Here is a 17,847-nt window from a genome sequence, read left to right on the forward strand (position 1 = left end):
AAGCATCCTGCAGGTATGTGCACTCCTGCAGAGCCCAGCTGGATCCCTGAATTGCTTTGCAGGCCAGGGCTGTATTCACACCACCATTAAGCTGCCATGTAAGGATGGTCTGGAGAATATCCTGGAGACCTAATCCTGGCTAGATCTGTGCCAAAGATGAACTCACAGCTCATGGTAGCATCTCTAGCCCAGGCAGCCTTTTCTAAATGGATACTGGAAGAAAAATAAAGCTGGCAGACAGCAGCTGGAGAAAGGGAAGGACCTCAGCTATAACATCAGAGTTCTATTGGTATTTCCTTTAGGTATGGAAATTGTAATTAAACTTTTCTCCTCATCCCTTCATGGGTTTTGGTTCAAGCCCTGCAGGTCACTTTGGTGGAGAGACAGTGCTGATCCACAGATACCAGAGAGTAAATAGTTTCTCTACTGGACTATTTTCTGTAGTGACATTTAGTCACATTACTCACACTGTCAGCACCTTCAGCCTGATCCAACAGGGAACCTGTTCTGAAGAGCATCACTGTGTAAATGCTGTAAATCACATTGCCCCCAGCAATGGCACTTGCAGGGATGGGTGTGTGCTGTGGGAGGGCAGAGTTTGGGAGAGGCAGTGGAAAGCCAGGCTGCAGTTGCTGGGGTGCTAGAAGTCCCATTACTAAAGACTTAGCCTGAGTTTCTTGGGCATAATGGCATACTTCCCAGTCATGATGCCTTCTTTCCATGGGCTCTCAGGGTTGTGAGCCATGCCAGGTACCTCTAATGCTCTCAGATCTGCGTATTGAAGTTTCTCAGAGATGAATTACCATGTGTAATTGCTGTGATGGATAACACAGGAAGATATTGAACGGGGCCCTGGAGTCATTCAGGACCTACATTCGCCCCTTTTGCTCAGATGGAAAATTAAATGATTCTTAAAATAATAAATGTACACCCTGGAGAGAAATACTCAGCTGCTCCCTCAAGAGGTGCTGTGCTGTTCTTGTGTTGAGCAAGGAATAATGAAGGTAATTGAAAAGTTATTACTTTGGGGGCAAATTTGTCTTGGCTTGTATAGTCTTGCAAATACACTTGACTGGTGATGCAATCCACGTACTGCAACAGGGAGAACAGCCATGCTTTAGAAAACCAGGCCATCAGATCTGGGGTCAGATTCTGCACTGCCTTGTTCTTTGTGTGGTTGCAAAGGTCTTGAGCTAATCCCATGCCAACCAGCTGTATGGTGCTGTCTGATCAGACCAGGATGAGAGTGTGCAAGCTAATGTGTGTCACCTAGGCTAGGGCAGGCTAAGATCTCCCGTGCCACGGAGGAGAACTCACTAAGCTGCAGGCTTATGTGATATAGATCGGATATAAAGAGCCCTACCATTGGCATTACTGAGTCATGTCAAGGGAGACTGCAAGGATTTGGCCATGCTTCTTCTTACTGGTATCAGCCATTCAGTCTCTGCAATTTTGTCTTCTCTGTGGCCATAGCTGAGTGGTGGAGGTGGAAGCTGAGCGGGAGGACCGGGGTGTGTGGAGAGGACTGGCTGGACCATCTGGCTTGAAGCACAGTGAGCTGGAGAAAGCCCATCAGAAGCCACTGAGATGGTGGAGGCAGATTTATGAGGCGAGGTGGGAGGGTATGGTTTGTTTGAGTCTGAAGATGAGAAGGATGAGGGTATCACTGCTAGCCTCAGCTACCACCAAGGGAACTGAGAGGCTGGAGCTGGGCTGTCTTCAGAGGTACACAGCAACAGGACAAGAGGCCCAGGCTACAGCAGGGGCAACGCCAACAAAGTATAGTGAAAAAACACCTTTGTAATGAGTGTTGCGGCCCCAGGGCAGGGCAGTGGTGGGGGAATCTCTGTCTTTGAAGATATTAAAAGCTCAGCAGGACAAGGTCTAGAGCAACATGACTGAACTTTGAAGTTAGCCCCTTTGTACAAAGGGTAGGACCAGAGACCTCCAGAGGTCCCATCCTGCTTCTGTGCTGGTCCCACTCCTTTGGTGTTGATTTGTAAAGAAGATGAATTAAACCTTGCTAATTCTGTGGAGGCAAGAAAGCTGCAGGAGCTGGGTCTGCCTCACTGGAGTTTTATCACAGACTAAGGTACAGCTGCTGAATACTTGGTGGTGCTAATGGTTTGAAGGGGGTTTTGGATCTCTTCGAGCAGGCAGTGTCAGTGACTTTGTCCCCTGCAGCTCAGTGAGGGGTAGGAGTCTCTTATGAGATAGTGCATTGAGTTTTTGAGATGTTTTTAGTGATGGTGAAGGAGCGGTTGTGTGAGCATCCAGCATGTGAGTGGTCCCCCCTGCCCTGCGCTCCTTGAAGAGAGAACAGCACGAGAAAAACTGAAGGGAAAGTTTGCTCCGCGGTGTCTGCCTGGGACCTAGCCTGGCTGCAGGGAATTACAAAGCAATACTTACCTCAAAAAGGGGGGTTTTGGGTTTTTTGGTTGGTTTATTAGTGTTTGTTTGTTTGTTTGTTTGTTTTTTCTGTTTGTTTTTAAAAATTAATTCAAATGAAATGGAAGTTTTCACATGTCGAGTTTGGGTTTTTTTTTAAAAAGCTCTCAAATAATTAGAGTGCTCAGAGTAAACAGGCTCTTCATGATTTATTACCTGATGTGTATTTTGGCTCCATTAATGCACTGTGGCATTTCTGCCATTTTCCATATTTAAAAATGTTTTAAAGATGGGACTCAAATCATCAACATTAATTGCCAGCAAAACAGAAATGAACCTTCTAAAAGGGAAATAATTTTATAGCTCTAATTTGATTAAGCTGTAAAGCTCATTGTTTCCATCTTAGGTGGACAGTAAAAACACAAGTAAAGTTAATATTTATTAATCCTAACGTGCAGGCCAGGTAATTACATTGCCCATGGTGGCAGTGAGCACTGTATGACTCTCACTTGCTCTCTCGCTGTATGTTTGCACACCCTCTGGGAAAACAGGAAAGAGAGGAGGGTTTGGTGCTAATTAGAGAGATTAAATTCTCTTTTCAAAGGGCTCCTGATTTTAATCATGTGCTCTGGACTATGGATGCAGGTAGGTAATTGTGTTTGATGACAATGGCCAAACAGCAGGAGCGGGTGAGCAGCTCTGGAAGGGGCTGTGACTTACGTACGCAGACGTATGCGTGTAGGCATGCGCGTGCGCACACACACACACACACACACACAGTCACACATATACTCTCCCGTGTGGTGTTAATTTTGCATACTTCCAAAATTATTCCCCCCGCCCCCATTTTTTCTCTTCTTCACCCTCTCCTTGCAGCCTTTAAGCAAATCAGCTCATCCTGATGCTGCGAGCAGGACCAGCAGCGCACTGTCACCAGCATGAGCTGTGGGACAGATGTGTCGGGGGCATTGCTGGAACCTGAGTCTTCAGCTCAGGAACTTCTGGGGTGTTTCTGTCCTTCTGTGACTCTCCCTGTGCAGTGTGACAAGGGGACAGAGCAAAGGCAGGGGCAGATCTGAGCTGAGCATGATGGCTGGCAGGGAGAAGAGGTTGCAGACCAGGAGAGCTTTTGCAACCGGTGGACAGATGCTTCTCCTTGACTGCTGGTTCTAACCCACCTCAGGACAGCTGTGTATGGAAGGCTTTGCTTTTAATGGTTTTACTTGTCACGTGTCTATAAATCTGCTCATTTCTATCACTGCGTTGAGCACTTGTTAGTGTCTTGGCTGGTAGACCCTGGGCTCTTCTGTAGGAAAGATGCTTTTACAGCTCAGATAGATACAGATGTGGGAGAAAGATCATGGCAGTTGCCCAGGGCAGATAAGACCCATCACTTTGCTAAGTCAGAACCATGCTAGGTGCAGAGAGCTTTCATGTCTCTGATTTGCATGTACCTGTATCAAGCCCACTCTAACCACAACGGCTTCACATGGGAAGCTGAGCATTGCCTTCAGCCAAACCACGTCTGTTTGAATGCCCAGCCAAGGCTCCACAGCTGGAGGTGAGTAGGTACAAAACCTGTGACCTCTGGACCAGCACTGACCTGAATTAATACAAGTTACTACCACAACCATTTGTGCTGGGCAGAAGCAGATTTAGAATTTGTCTATCCTCCTCTCAGTCGACCCAATGAAGAAGAAAAGAGCCCCAGAGCATCACAAGTCTACCATTTGATTTCCCCACCAAGCCTGCTCAGCATCTTGCAGGATTGGCCCTCCTGCATCCTGCCTTTTAATTGCTGACTGATTGTAATATGGGATTTTATTTTCCCTATAATGACTCTTGGGGCCCCCAGATGTTCTCCTCAAGTGTGGTTGCGTCAGCACTAGAGACTGAATGACTGATACCAGCAATTTTTACAGCTTGAAAGAAGAGAAATATGTGAAGGGGATTTAATTTAGCTCTAATATTGTGTCTTCATCTTCAAGACTCTACAAGAAAACGACACCAAAAGGTTATTTTACAACGAGAGGAGGGAGAATTAGCCTGAGAGAGGGAGAGATCACCAAGCTGGCTTTCTAATATCAGTTCATTACAGAGAACACGTTTGCACAGTCGCTTCGCTGCTGCTGTTAATTTAAGCCTGGATGATTAAAAGCTGTAATTGCACCATTTTAAATAAATGTCCGCTATCTCGATTATTATATTTTTAATTAGTGTGGCTCTGTCGAATGTTTTTATCCCTCTGATTGACTTGTTTATACTGTATATATTTATAATTCATTGATCTCCCTGACCCTGCTCTCTCCTGAGCATGCAATTTGGTCATGATTCCAGCAAATGGAAGAGGACTGAACCAGGAAAGAGCAAAAGGTACCAGGTCAGCTCCCCCTTATGAGCTCTTTACAGGTCTCCTTCTTCGCCTCCCGACCCAGGTGCTCTTTTGCTCTTTGCTCTTCCCCAGGGCTGTGGGGGAGGATGAACAGCCTGAAGGATTGGCTATCTAGGAGGCAGGATGGGGGAAAATTGAATAGCCATCTCAGGCTGTGAGCAAACCTCAGGATGTGGTGCTGGCAGGAGCACCCCAGGACCCCAAGGTTTCATACTGTGTGTTAGGACCCATTCCTTAACCCTTGCTTCACAGGCAGGAACCTGCTTCTCTGTCTCTGGGGGACTCTAAAAATGTAAATTTTCCCTGGCAGGCTGGGTTACATGTGCTGGAAACAGTTCTTTCAGGGCACAGGCCTCCACTGTCCAGATCTGAGTGTAAAGCATATTTCTAAGCCTTGTTCTCTTGACATCACCCAAATGTGACTCGGGTAAAATCCAGAATAAGGACCTAGATCATGCTGGACCATGATATCCCCTTGTGTGCTGTTGTCTGCCAGGGGCAAGGAGGTGCAAGCAAGAATAACTTGCAGATCATCATCTTAATATTCAGGGCACTCCTGATTGCTACTCTGGGGCTGTGCTGTGGGGCACACGTGAGAACGTGTTGAGAATATTTGAGGCCACTTGCTCCTGTAGGACTTCAGGACATCTGTGCTGATGTACTTATCTCCTATCACATGTAGTATCTGCAGGACAGGGACCGTTACTTTCTCTGACTTTGTGCTGAACCCACTATGGGAGGTTCCTGACTCCTGACAAGGGCCCTGAGGCGCTCTGATAACACGATGCAATACGATGAATAGTCTGTCTGCCTGGCCAATACTGCAAAGCTTACAAACACTCGACTTTCCCTCGTTTTCTCCAGTCTCTGGAACCCTTAAGGAATGGATCAGGAGTTCAGCATTATAGAAGAGGAGCCTGCCTGTGTCCCCTGGCTACAACATAGTGTGTGGCCTCAGCATATCAGTGCTGTCTACTGGTTAATGGCTTTTCCTCCGGCAGCATGCCAGATGCAGCACTGCAGCTGCAGCGTGGGTCAGGACAGCCTGGTGACAGCAAGGGGAACACTATTACTGGGCAAGTTTCAGTGTGGACTGAGTGACAGTGCAGTGGATGGACAGAGCCTCCCAGGTAACTGCTGGAATGTTTGTGCATCTGTACCGAGCATCTCCAGGATGTGGTGGAGAGGAAGCTCCACAAACAGCTGCTCATGGGGCACTGGCTACGAGCAAAAAGGGAGCATAGCATTGAAGGAAACCTCCTGGAACAGCATGTCTGGTCATCGATCACAGCTCAGCACGGATATGAATTTACTTTTGGAAGGCTATATAAAGGGCAGCCATTTGTGTTGCACGTGAGCTACACAGCTCCACTCCAGCCTCAAAGCTTATGTCCTTTAGCACAAAAAGAGATGGAATCCCAAGGACAGAGCAGGGAGGAATCAAAGAACAGAAACTGTAGAGGCTCGTTGTGAAACTTCCAGCTAGCCAGGCTGAAAATAAGACAGAAACTAGATATGGGTGTACCAGAGCCTGATTTCATGGGTACTGGAGCAGCCCCTGGGCAGGTACAGCACTGGATGAATGGGGTAGGTGAGGGGATGACTATGGCTTTGTAACAGTATTAGAGAGAATTATAATCTGTAGCAAACAGGTCATTTTGGCCATTCAGAAAGGGTAATTACACTTTGAGATCTCTGGGGTGTATTTTTCTTGTTGGCTAGTAATCAGACTGTGTATTCCTTTTTACTTATTTTAATTAAAAATATTGGTTTGCCATGTTCACCGGGCAGCTAGCACACTCTGCCTCAGTACAAACACTTAACAGCATTCTGTAATTTGCTGAATTGTCTATTAATAAATAAGCCTGGTAATTTAGTAAGCATCCTTGAAGTGCTTACTGTCACACCTAACACAAAGCTGAGGACTCCTACCTTCAGGAACTTACAGGCAAGAGAAATCGAGGTGGTTTTACATGAGAATGACAGTGTGCTCCTTGGGAAAAGGTGGACAGAATGGGTTGGGTTGAGGCATTGACATTCTGCTGCTGTAAGTAGCAACTCTGTGCTCATGCTCTTGAACTCTTTTACTTTGACAAGTGGAAGTGGATTTGAAACTCTATGTCTTATTGATTTTACCTAAGAGAAAACAGGAACTTGTACAAATCGCTTTCCCTAATGAATGTTCTATTGCAGCCTTTGCCTTTGGTAGGCTCTTGTGCAACTGGTAGTCATTGTGCAGGAAGGCAGAGATGCTGTCCAAAAGCCCTGATCTCTTCAGCCACCTCCTAGCTGGGCACCAGGGCACTGCTGGTCTGATACTTTACTATGAATGTTCTGATTGCTAGAAAATCCCATATCAGAAGGACCCTGTGGACATTGTCCAGGCAGGGTCAAGTCTCTGACTGGTTGTGTGCCCTGTGTCCTGGACAGATTTGTGTGTTCTGGGTTCAGTTTTGCTCCAAGGCATTGGTTTCATCCATCTTACTTTTTTAAAGGTTAAAAAGTTGTGCTGTGACATGAAAACATGAAGACTTTGCCCTTTGGAAACAAGCAAACCCTATAGTTGTTCCCTGCAGCACACAGGGAACCTGGGAGACCCTCTTCCCTTTGCCTGGGTTTCACATCTTCTGGTCTTAAGACCTATCTCCTCGCTGGCTTTGAAAAGGGTATCAATTTGCTCTTCTTTCTATTTACTTCACCCCTTGGGGAAGGGATCAGCCTCCACATGCTCACCCAAGGAGCCCAGCCTGAGATGGAGTGACACCTCCCTATGTACACACATGCTGTTATGCTCCCCAGCTGAGTACTGGTGCCCCAGCACTGCCTGCCCCACTCTTTGCTCTTCTGAACAACAGCAGCAGAGACATCAACGAGAAACCCAGACCAGCTCCTGGAGGCTACAGTCCCAGGGTGCCAGAGCACAGATAACTCACCCAGTATTCATGCTGGAGTTTTTTCTTGTTTGGTTTGTGATTCATGCCATCTGCCCATTGATGTGTGTGTGGAGGAGGGCTGGCTAGTCCTGAGGTCCCAGTGCTGGTGATTCTTCAGGCCCCCAGGGACATCTCTGTTGGGCAGCCCTGGAAAGGAAGGAGAAGCATGACACTGTCATCCTTCAAGGGGACCTGACTGGCAGGGAGCCTCCCATGGGCTGTCTTGCTGTCAAGGCTGTGTTGCTGCTGCAGGTGAATGGCAGGATGGCATCACCTCCTTCCCCTTTATGGTCCTTCCTGAGACTCATGTTGATCTAAGGGGAGATGCTTCCACCTCAAGGTACATTTCCAAGGGAGGAGGAGGAAGATGCTCTCTAGTGTCCTGTTCTGTCTGGATGATGGCCAGACTTTGCTTCACATAGCTCTGCAAGAGGAGGGAGAGGTTTTCTAGGAAAGACTCCGACTGTCCCTCAGGCCATTTTTTCTTACATTCATATAACTCCTCTAGACCATCCCTCAAACTCCCCTTGGAGCAAATTTTCTAGAACATGCTCTCTAAAACATCACCTGCTTTGTCCTTTGCAAACCTGTGAGCTGCTGAGGGGGGCTCCTCCCCTGCTCCTAGAGATGGTTTGTTTGCCCCTTGCTTGGCAGTAGGACCGACTGTCTTTCAGAAGTAAGCTTCCACTTCAGAGACAGCTGGATCCTCAATCACTGTAAGGTTGTCCAGGATCCTCACTCCTTTCAGCTTGCACAAGTTGTGCAGCAGAGTTTTCAGGATCTACAGCAGGAGTTTGTGTGCTGCCTCAGTTTTTCCTTTGAGAGAGCCTTTATGAGCATGTGGGCATCCGGCAGGATTTGATCCAGGTTGGCAGTGTTGATGGTGCCCGTGAGAAGCTGTGTGGTCCTCCGCAGGCACTTGGCCGGCAGGTCAGAAAACTTATCTCAGCAGTCAGGCTGCCTTGGAGCAGCTTCAACAAGGCACAAAAAATCCTCACATGGTCAGATTTTTCCAACACCCTCTTCATGAGGACATTAACGGACTGTATGATCTTCTGATCTTCCTCTAGATCTTCATCCAGGAAATCTAGCATCAAGGTAAAGATATTGTTCATGACATCCTTAACCAATTCCACTGAGGCCTCCCAAGCCAGTTTCTTCTCCTGGAACACACAGCTACAGGCCTGGAGAATTCAGTTACATCACAGAATGATTTATTCTTTCCCCCATATCTTATCTGCTTCCTTTTGCTGGTTGATAAACTTGATTGATTGAAAGCTGGCTACGAGGCACTCATTAATGTGCCCAGGCATGGCTTCTGTTCTGTTCTTCTCTCTCAGGATCTCCTCAGGTTTTTTCATTGCCTGGATACTGGTGTTAGTATCACCCCTGATAATGCGACAAATAAGGGGATTTGAGGATTGGCAGCTGCTCAGCAAGCCACTGCACCAGCTCCTGCTTCTGTAAAGGCATTTCTTCACCTAGATCTTCTGAAATGTCCTGCCCACCCAGTCACCCCAGCGTGTTGATCTGTGCAGCCCAGGCATTCATGGCAGCCAGGGTGGCAGCTCTCATGCTGCTCTTACTTTCTCTAAAAAGAACAATGAGGGGAAAGCCAACGTCCTTCATGTGCTGTTTGATGTTTGAACCCATGACTGTGGAGAGTTGCTGGAGGACCCTCAGGGCAATCTGTACCAGGGTGGGGTTCAGACTGCGGACACAAGCCCTCCCAGATCTTGGGAACTCTCATGTTTGGCTGGATGAATCTGGCACCCTGAAGGATGCCTGCAACCTCTTCCAGGCCCTCCCTCTGGATGGTCCAGTTCTCCTGCAGCTTTGACACCAGCTCTGGTGTAAACCTGTCACCAATGTCTATGACTTCAGTCCTTTTGTGATCCCCTGGGTCCCCCTGGGTCCTGTCATCTAGGCATGGCTTGGGGTTGGCACCACTGGGAGTTGTTGGAACCTGTCCATGCAGTTTCTCCAGCTCAGCATCTATCTGGGGAAGAAGGGGCAGCTCTTCACTCTCAAATGGTGCTCTCAGCAGGTCTCCCATGTACCAGCAAGGTGATGGCTGATCTCTGCACACCTGGGTGAACAACAGCAAGAGCGATCTTCAGGGTATTGACCAGTGCCTTGGCCTCCATTCCTGCAAAGCCAAACTCCAGTATTGCATTTGACAGACAGTCCAAGATCTTGGAATGGATCCTGGAGTTATTCTGTGAGAAGGACAACAACATAGCTGGTTTTGCAGTCCAAGGCAATGAACTCTGCTATAGCTGACAGGGCTCCTTGAGCATTGTTGCTGCATAACACATTTTCCACCATTTCTACCACACTTTCCAGGACACTTTGAGCAGATGTTCTGTAGAAGTCCCCTTTCTGGGCTAGCAAAGTGATGATGTGAAGTTTCTTTTGCATCACCTGAGGCTTTGTTTCCTTGTGTCCTTGTGACAGCAGTCTCACCAGGGCTTGGCATGGTATCTTGCTTTTCTTCATTTCCCTGAAAATCTTCTGAAGGGTATCCATGCTGGAAATCCTCTCTTTCCAATCATTGCTTTCCAAAGCTCTATGCAGGTTTCAGGGAGAACAACCACTGCCTTTTTCTCACATGCTTTTGCTGAGAGCTCTGGTTTGAACATGTTGCTTGAGTCTAATACTCCTGTTTGATATTGGCCTCTGTCCTTCCAGGGATGGTGGTGTTTCCTTCCAAAGACTGTAAACCAGGAGGAAAAGAGTATTACTGGGCATCCCTGCTGCTAGGCCATGCCGAGGGGATAGAGATGTTAGGGCAGCAGCTTTGGGGCCCTCCTGGCAGGGTGCATGGAGCACATGAAACAGCCCTGGCGAGCACCAGCCATTGAGAGGTTGGTGCAACACTGGCTGTGCTGGGAGGACAGACCACGGGGAGCCACACTGGTGTGGGGGTGCCCCATTGCCACAGGCAGCCTCTGCTCTTCCTGCAGCAGGGACTGAGACTCCAAGGTCCGGGACCACTTCTTGTAGCTGGTAAGAGAAGACATCAGCACAGGCAACATCACCACCAGCCCCCATTGCCTCCAGGGGCTGTTATTCAAGCCATGGAAGATGCAGTGTCCTGCAGCCTGGAGCTCTCAGGTCTGGGAAAGAGTGACTGCCAAGCATTGTGCCAAAGTGCCACCATCAGAGGCCATGTGGTCCCCTGAGCCTTTAACTGGACATAGCCCTTCCTCTCTCTTCCCCTGCTATTGCTGCTTAGACTGTGAAGTTTCAGAATAGCTGACTCAAAAAGGAGCTGTTCAGGATGCTGAACAAACGGAGGAAGATTTGCATGGAAGCAATTTCTTACAAGTTACCATTAGAAGAAACCTCACTGCATTTAACCCTAGATAGAACAGTTCACTTGCTTATTTTCATGTTATTTAACTTTCTTCTAACCCATTACAAACTGGCGACTCTGACATGAGAAATGCCTTTTAGAAGTGAAAAGTAGGCACTGAGCTTGAGGGAAGAATCTTTCAGTGCAGCAGCGCTGCCTGCATCCTCACACTGCTCTGGCCCCCGAAAGTGCAGCTCCATGGAAAGCCCCTCTTTGCAGGAGCCCTGTCTCCAGCCCATCCCCCTGTGGTAAGGTCTTAACCAGAGCTCCGATAGCCCCTGGCACAGAGGACACCCACCCTAAGCATCTGCTCTTACAGATATAAACCATAAATAGGGACAATCTGTGCTCTTTGGCTCTCTCTGCTGGCTGCAGTGAACCCCATTCCTGGGCTTGTGCTCAGCAATGTCCCCCCACATTGCACCCTTTGGGGAACAGGCTGTCGTGGGGAGCAGAGACACAGGGAAAGGAATACTGTATTTGAGCCTCTGGGAAGAATCACAAACCCTGACAAGCACCAGAAGTAAAACAGGGAAGAAAAGAAGTGGCAGTGAAGATTTACAAAAGAGTCTTGCAAATGTGACAGCCAATTTCCAGGACGATCCTTTTTCTTCCTTAAACCTCAGTCCTGAGCAAAAGGAGATATTTTCCTTGAAGGGAGAACAAAGCTGTGTAAGGGATCAAACGCTCTACCTCGGGATACAGCAGCACCAGGCTTATTTCCAGGTGGAGAGGGATTCACCAACTTCTCCTCTGTGCCCAGGGGAATCTCCTAACAAGGGTTGAGGGATGAGCAAAGGGAGGGCGGGTGAGCATCTCTCGGATCACCTCCCAGGAATGCTTTGCCAGGGCTGGAGGCCAGGAGTGTTTCCTCCCTCCGCACAGAGGAGCTCAGCAGGCTGTCAGCAGCAAGAGACAATTGCCTGGAGGGGGAGGCAGGCAATGGAGAGAGGTGGGAGGGATGCTCTGCTGTTGTGTGCGGGACCAAGTCCCTCTCTCACTGGTCCAGCAGCCAGAGAGAGTTTGATGAGCAAACTGTGAGTTTCAATGAATCATTTTATGCTTTGTCAGGGAATCTCCCCATAGGAAGTACTGGGGACCTTCATTAAATTAGTTTTTTTAACTGAATGACCAGGTGGGTTTCTGTGTCAGATGATGCTGGAAATATAGTTGACAGCACATTGTACTATACGTATGAGAAAAAACAAGCTTGGTGATTTTCTGGTGATATTTTTTGTGTTCTACAAGTTTTTTATGGGATAAGTCTCCTGAGACTGCCATCTGAAAAGTCTTCTGAGGTACTCACAGCACCTGGCCAAAACACTATCCTTGGAAGTGCAATTAGGTGTTAATAAAAAGTAACAAATAATTCCCTAATAAAACAAAGGAGAAGACAATGCTCAGTGTGAGTTTTATTCCATTATTCTCGTGAGAAGCTGTCAAAGAGTCAGAAGGTATTTAGAGAGCAGAGTACAGGCTGTTCCTTCATCATAATAACTTTTATTGCCTAGGTATAGTTTTTCTCACCCTGGTCAATAAATATTCTGCTGCTTTTCTTTCAGAGAATTAGGACTTGGTTGCAGCAGTGAGTGCTTCTTTCCAAATGCCTGGTGCTGACCTACATGGGGTCTGGGGTTGCTCTGGTGCTCCCTAGAGGTGCTGGGACTTTAGGCAGGATGAAAGGGAAGAAGATTCCTGTGGTGAGAACAGGGTTCTGGGAATCTGAGATGCTCCCGGTGTCTGCGGCGGAGTGATGGTATAATGCTTGCCAGGAGACACAGAGGCAGAGTAAAGGCAGAGGCAGCACAGAGCATCGCACAGGCTCTTCTGGGTGAAGGGTAGTTGTGCCCATGGGTCCAGGCTCTTGGTCTTTTCTGTCGAGCCTAAAGGAGTTAGCTGGTGCCAGAGTGGACCGAGGCTATGAAATATGGATCCCACAAGTATTTCTTTTGTATCACAGCTAGGATTGTTTCAAGCTATCTGTCACCAACAAGCCTTCTGGGCCAAGGAAGACTTGCCTTTTTTACCGATTTGGGCTGCACATTAAAAAATTCCTGGCCTGCTTGCTAGAGTGAATGACCCCCGCTGGCATCGTTAGTTGGAGAGTTTGCTGCTGGGGATGGCTGAGAAGCTCATCACTGACTTCCCATCGGGGGATGTATGTTTCCAGGCCTTATACAAACTTCTCTGGTTTTCATTAAAAGCAACTCTTCAGACAGCAGTTTCAAGACCTTTTATGTGGTTCCTCATGGACATTTCCCTGCACTGCCTCAGATGAATCACTGGCTGAAGGTACCTGCTGGAATGGGGGTCAGCCCATGACACCAAGTGCAAGAGGAGAGATGAATCAGCTGTGTGTGGATCATCAGCCCCTGACCTCCCCCAGGCCCGTGCTGAGGCTGCTCCTCTGTGGAGCCTCAGTTCTGAGCTTCAGAGAACACTGCTTGAAAAGCTCTCACAAAAACTGCTCTCCCCTTTGGCAGCTCTGGCCCGTGGGAGCTGACCATACCTATGTGCTCATCCCAGATTCAGCGCTGACCAGCAGGAGTCTTCCCAGCCCAGGACACTGTTTCATGTCTGCGTGGCCAGTGATTCAATATAGTAATTTAATCTCTTTACCCCGTAATTCCCACCTATCAAAGAGAAACAATAAATATTTCTTTGTCTTTCTAGTCTTTTTAGCTCAGCAGGGCAAGACCATCTCATGCATTGTGTTTGTATGGCTCCCAGCACCTGGGATTTCTGGCGCTGCTGCAGTGCAGTTACATGTGGTGATACTGTATTTAATGCCCTGGGAGCAGTCTACCCAGACTCCAGGAGCTCCTGAGTTGATAGAAGGAGCAGGTTTGTCTTTCTGCCTCTGAGCTGAGGACATTCGCACATGCCTTCACCAGTATATCTTCATTAAGCTTCACAGAAGCTGTCGTGACGTGACACCAGCTGTATTGCTGAAACAGGCTGGTGTAGCCTGTGAATCACTCTGTCTTTAATTCCTGCTTGTGCTTGAGGATCATCTACATCCCTATTTGTGATGAGATTCACTCCAGTAATTGCCAGGATTAAACTCCCTTCAGAAGCACTGGCTGAGCATAGTGACCAAGAGGAAAAACCTCAGGCGAGTAGTGGTCTATTTATATCCCATGAAAGACAGACTCGGTGCCTAAGAATATTCAAGCCCCTGGCACTTCCACCTCCTTTCTGTTCCTGTAGCTGCTGTCTTGAGACTGTCTCCGCATTGAAGAATTAGCTGCTTTTTGAAAGCTAAGTGGAACCTCAGTCAAGACAGGAGCAAGCGGCCAGTGATGGGGAGGTTGGTGCTTTACTGAATCCCAGAAAATCTGCTCCCTTGACGATGCAGAGAAGCAAAGGAATCAGATATGAGCTAGGGCCATTGCTCTCTCTTCAGAGAGTCTGTCTCCACTCTTTCAAATGAGGTCCTGTCTGCCTTTAGGGTTGAGAATGATCTGCTTTACCTGTACTTCTCAAATGTCTTTTTGGAGGCTTCCCTGCCAACAGTGCCAGCCCTGCCCCTCTCCCAGCGGTGAGTTAATCCTGCATCCTCCACAGCTGCACCAGTTGCAGAAATCCAGAGGGTGAAAAAAGGTGCCCGGTGAGCCAGGGCTCTCCTCCTGTCCCCCCAAAGCACCGAGAGGATTGCCGTTCCGTGCCCAGTCTGTGGCGCACCCAGCTCGGGTAAAGGGGGCAGACCCCTTACCCCCACCACGCTGCATGTAGGGCAGTGGAGGCTGAGGACCGTCCGTTTCCCCAGGTCACAGCAGAAAATCTATCCCTCTTACAAGGGAGGAGGAGAGGAGGCTCCCAGAAGCCAGGGAGATGCAGGATCATGTCACAGCAAGGCTTCTCCATCCGGGTGCAGGATCCAGCTTCGCTGGCAGCAGCCAAGCAGGGAGCAAGCAGCTCTTAACCCTGCCTGCAGCACAGGCAGCACCCGCGGCTGCCCTGCTCCAGGGAGGTAGGGCAGCATCCAGTCCTGCCTCTGGGCTCGGAGGGGCCCATGTCAGCAGCTCCCCTCCCCGTGTGCATCCCGCGCTGCCCTCCCCGTTGCCAGTCGGCTGTGGAACAGCCCAGACAAGTCCTGCACTGAGAATGTGGCTGGGATTTCACATTGGCACTGCTGTAGTTCCCAGGGATCCACCTGCCCCCAAGTCTAATCTAACAAAGCCCTGCCCGCAGGGAAAGGAGGCGCAGACCAACAATAAAGGCAAGGGCCCACAGGCCATCAGGAACGATGCCCACAGAGAGCTATGCACAGCACAGGCCAGAGGCAATTTAACATGCCCTCAGCTGGGGAATCCGCCTCCACCAGGGTCATGCTCAGCCCTCCACCCATGAGCATCTCCAAGATCCCCTATTTTTCAGCTTTCCTTCACATATGATGGCTACAAAATATTTGTTACCTTTAATGCTGAATGATGAATTTCTCATCAAAGTGACAGCTGTGCTCCATGCAGGATGTAAGCTCTACAGCTCCAACTCGCCCACGAATGCATGCCACAAACCAGAGCAGCCAGAAAGGGAAGAGACTGCAAAACCCCAAAGAATATCTCTTCCATTGAGAGAAAAATGTCTTTTTTTCCCGATGCTATATTTTACTCTACTAAACCTTTAAATATACTTCTAATGATGATGTAGTGGGAAGAAAAACTGCTATAACCAGTTTATTAGATTGACAGCGGCTGATGGCATGGGGTTAACATCTCAGTTTTACAGGGATGTGAAACTTCCCCCTGTGCAGAACAAAAGAAAACTTTCCAAAGGAGAGGATGTTGCAAGGCATAAAATATGCCAGGTAAGAACACATATTAGTGTTTGTGGATGAGGAGGGGATGAGGTATGTGTGGGGTAAACTTGCACTGTGAAAGACTTTTATGATCCCCATCGCTTGGAATACACATCTGTGATTTACAGTGATGCCTCTGGAGATTGGGTTGAAACCCTCTAGACTGACTGAAGTGCCAGTGCTGTGGATTTGACTCAGCCACAGTTACAGGGATTTGATATCTAAAATACCACCGTGTCTTTAGGTGCTTTAGAAAGACCACAGCAAAAAAAAAGGCCAACAAATATTTTAAGAGATACTGTGTGTGCACACATACACATACATGCGGATGCTGTTTGCTGCTGCTGCCTTGTGACAGGCGGCATTTTGAAGACAAACAGCCTGAGAAATGTCTTGGGTTTTCTCATTGACCACCAAGTCTCAGCATCACCGTTTGAAACATAAACTTTATTGCAACGAAGAATTAAAAATAGTACATCTGAAGTAGTTGCAGAGTGCATGTCATTAAAGAACTAGTCAGAAATCACAACTCAGGCAAATCGTGTACAATTGGAACAGAAAGTTTTATTAAAACAACTGGAAATCAAACTCAAATTTTCCTTGTTTGTTTAATTTCACCATAACCGTGGATTGTGTATTTACAGTCTTCGCCTCTTGTGGTGAAGGTTCTGCTCAGGGCGGGGGGCTAGGAAGAAGGCAGGGATGGATGGGGAGGAGAGGTGGGTTTCAAAAGCTAACAGGATGTGAAAGTTTTCCAGAAGAAGTTCTTGCAGCCCGCTTTGCGTTCCCGGGGCGCCAGAGCAGGGTTTGAGTTAGCCGAGCGCTCCAGCTCCAGTCTCACTTCATCCTGCTCAGCCCCTCGGGACAAGTCCTCAGACTCCAGGGCTTCATTTTCTGTCTGGCTTGGCTCTGAGAGCAGTTCTGCCAAAAAGTACTTGGCCAGTTCCTTGGGGGAGAAGAAAGAGAAAGAGAGAGAGAAAGACCACAATTACTCCTTGGTTTTGGGGGTTCACTGCTGTGTCCCTCTAAGACAGCTTTGTGCCCAGATTAGAGACAGGCAGGACTCTGGAGGAGAAGGGGAGCTGTGGCTATCTAAAGAGCCCAGCCCGACATCTGCTGCGCAGCAGCTGTGCCCACGAAATAAAGCGGAGTGGAAGAGCACCAACATCTACCTGGTGTGGGGAAGAGATGGCGGTCCTGGCTATGGCAGGGAATGAACTCATCTGAGCACCACATCACCTCCCCTTCCCTTGCCACCTCCAGCACACCGCGCTGGACTCAGCGAGGATGCTGTGAGGCTGCTGCTCAAGTGCCACAGGAAGGGTCTTTGGGGGAACTCGCAGCAGAGGCTGATTCGGGTCACCCTCCCACTGGGGGCTATTTCTCCTTGTGTCCCTCCAAGCCCTGACTGCCCCCTTCATGGCTAAGGACATCCTCCTGCTGTTCCGGGGTGGCTGTCTTGGTTCAGCGCCCCAGAGAAGCCCTGGAGAGCTTCACCAGGGGCTCTGTCCTCTGCCCTGGCAGCGGCTGCTCCTCATGGCCAGCAGCGCCCAGCTGGGCTGGGCTGGGGGAGGCTGTCTCCCCTTCCCTTTCCCGGCTGCCCAGCCTGTCACTGGCTCATCCCAGCAGAGAACTGGGGGGAACCTGTCAGAGAACTGGGGTCTGCAGTAAGAAACCGGGGGTCTGAAAGGGGGACACTGGGGAGGTCCGGTGAGGAACTGGTCTGCTCTGAGGGTACTGGGGTATCCAGTGGGAAACTGGAGGGGTCTGCAGCAGGGAAGCGGAGGGTATGCAACGGGGGTGCCAGGGGCTTTGCTGGGGAAACGCAGGGTCTGCAACGGGGAATCAGGGGGGTCTCTGGAGGAGAAGCGGGGGTCTGCAGCTGAGAAGTGGGGGTCTGCAGCAGGGCCGTCGGGGTGCCCAGCGGGGTGTTCGAGGGGTGCCCGGGGTGGCCGCCCCGTCGCGGGGGTCTCAC

At 49.0% G+C, this 17,847-nt stretch overlaps 1 protein-coding gene and 1 pseudogene across 1 annotated transcript; both read right to left on the reverse strand.

Moving 5' to 3' along the window:
* Window positions 1-8,254: 8,254 nt before the first annotated feature.
* Window positions 8,255-10,355, reverse strand: LOC113483445 (annotated as a pseudogene).
* Window positions 10,356-16,298: 5,943 nt separating this feature from the next.
* On the reverse strand, window positions 16,299-17,293 carry SST (somatostatin). The gene is made up of 2 exons (XM_026854984.1): window positions 17,141-17,293; window positions 16,299-16,818 (listed from the first exon to the last, which is right to left on the reverse strand). Exons 1-2 carry the CDS (start codon window positions 17,291-17,293, stop codon window positions 16,606-16,608), a joined length of 366 nt encoding a protein of 121 aa, XP_026710785.1. The 3' UTR covers window positions 16,299-16,605.
* Window positions 17,294-17,847: the final 554 nt, after the last annotated feature.

Source organism: Athene cunicularia, assembly GCF_003259725.1.
Source record: "Athene cunicularia isolate RWA chromosome 9 unlocalized genomic scaffold, athCun1 chr9_part1, whole genome shotgun sequence".
Classification (NCBI taxonomy): Eukaryota; Metazoa; Chordata; class Aves; order Strigiformes; family Strigidae; genus Athene; species Athene cunicularia.

Bases quoted from the DNA above. Each gene is read 5' to 3' on its own strand.
- SST (XM_026854984.1), bottom strand. From the start codon at position 17,293: ATGAAGGGGGCAGTCAGGGCTTGGAGGGACACAAGGAGAAATAGCCCC. The intron at 16,819-17,140 runs GTGTGCTGGAGG...TTCTCCCCCAAG, and splicing joins TCCTCGCTGAGTCCAGCGCG to GAACTGGCCAAGTACTTTTT.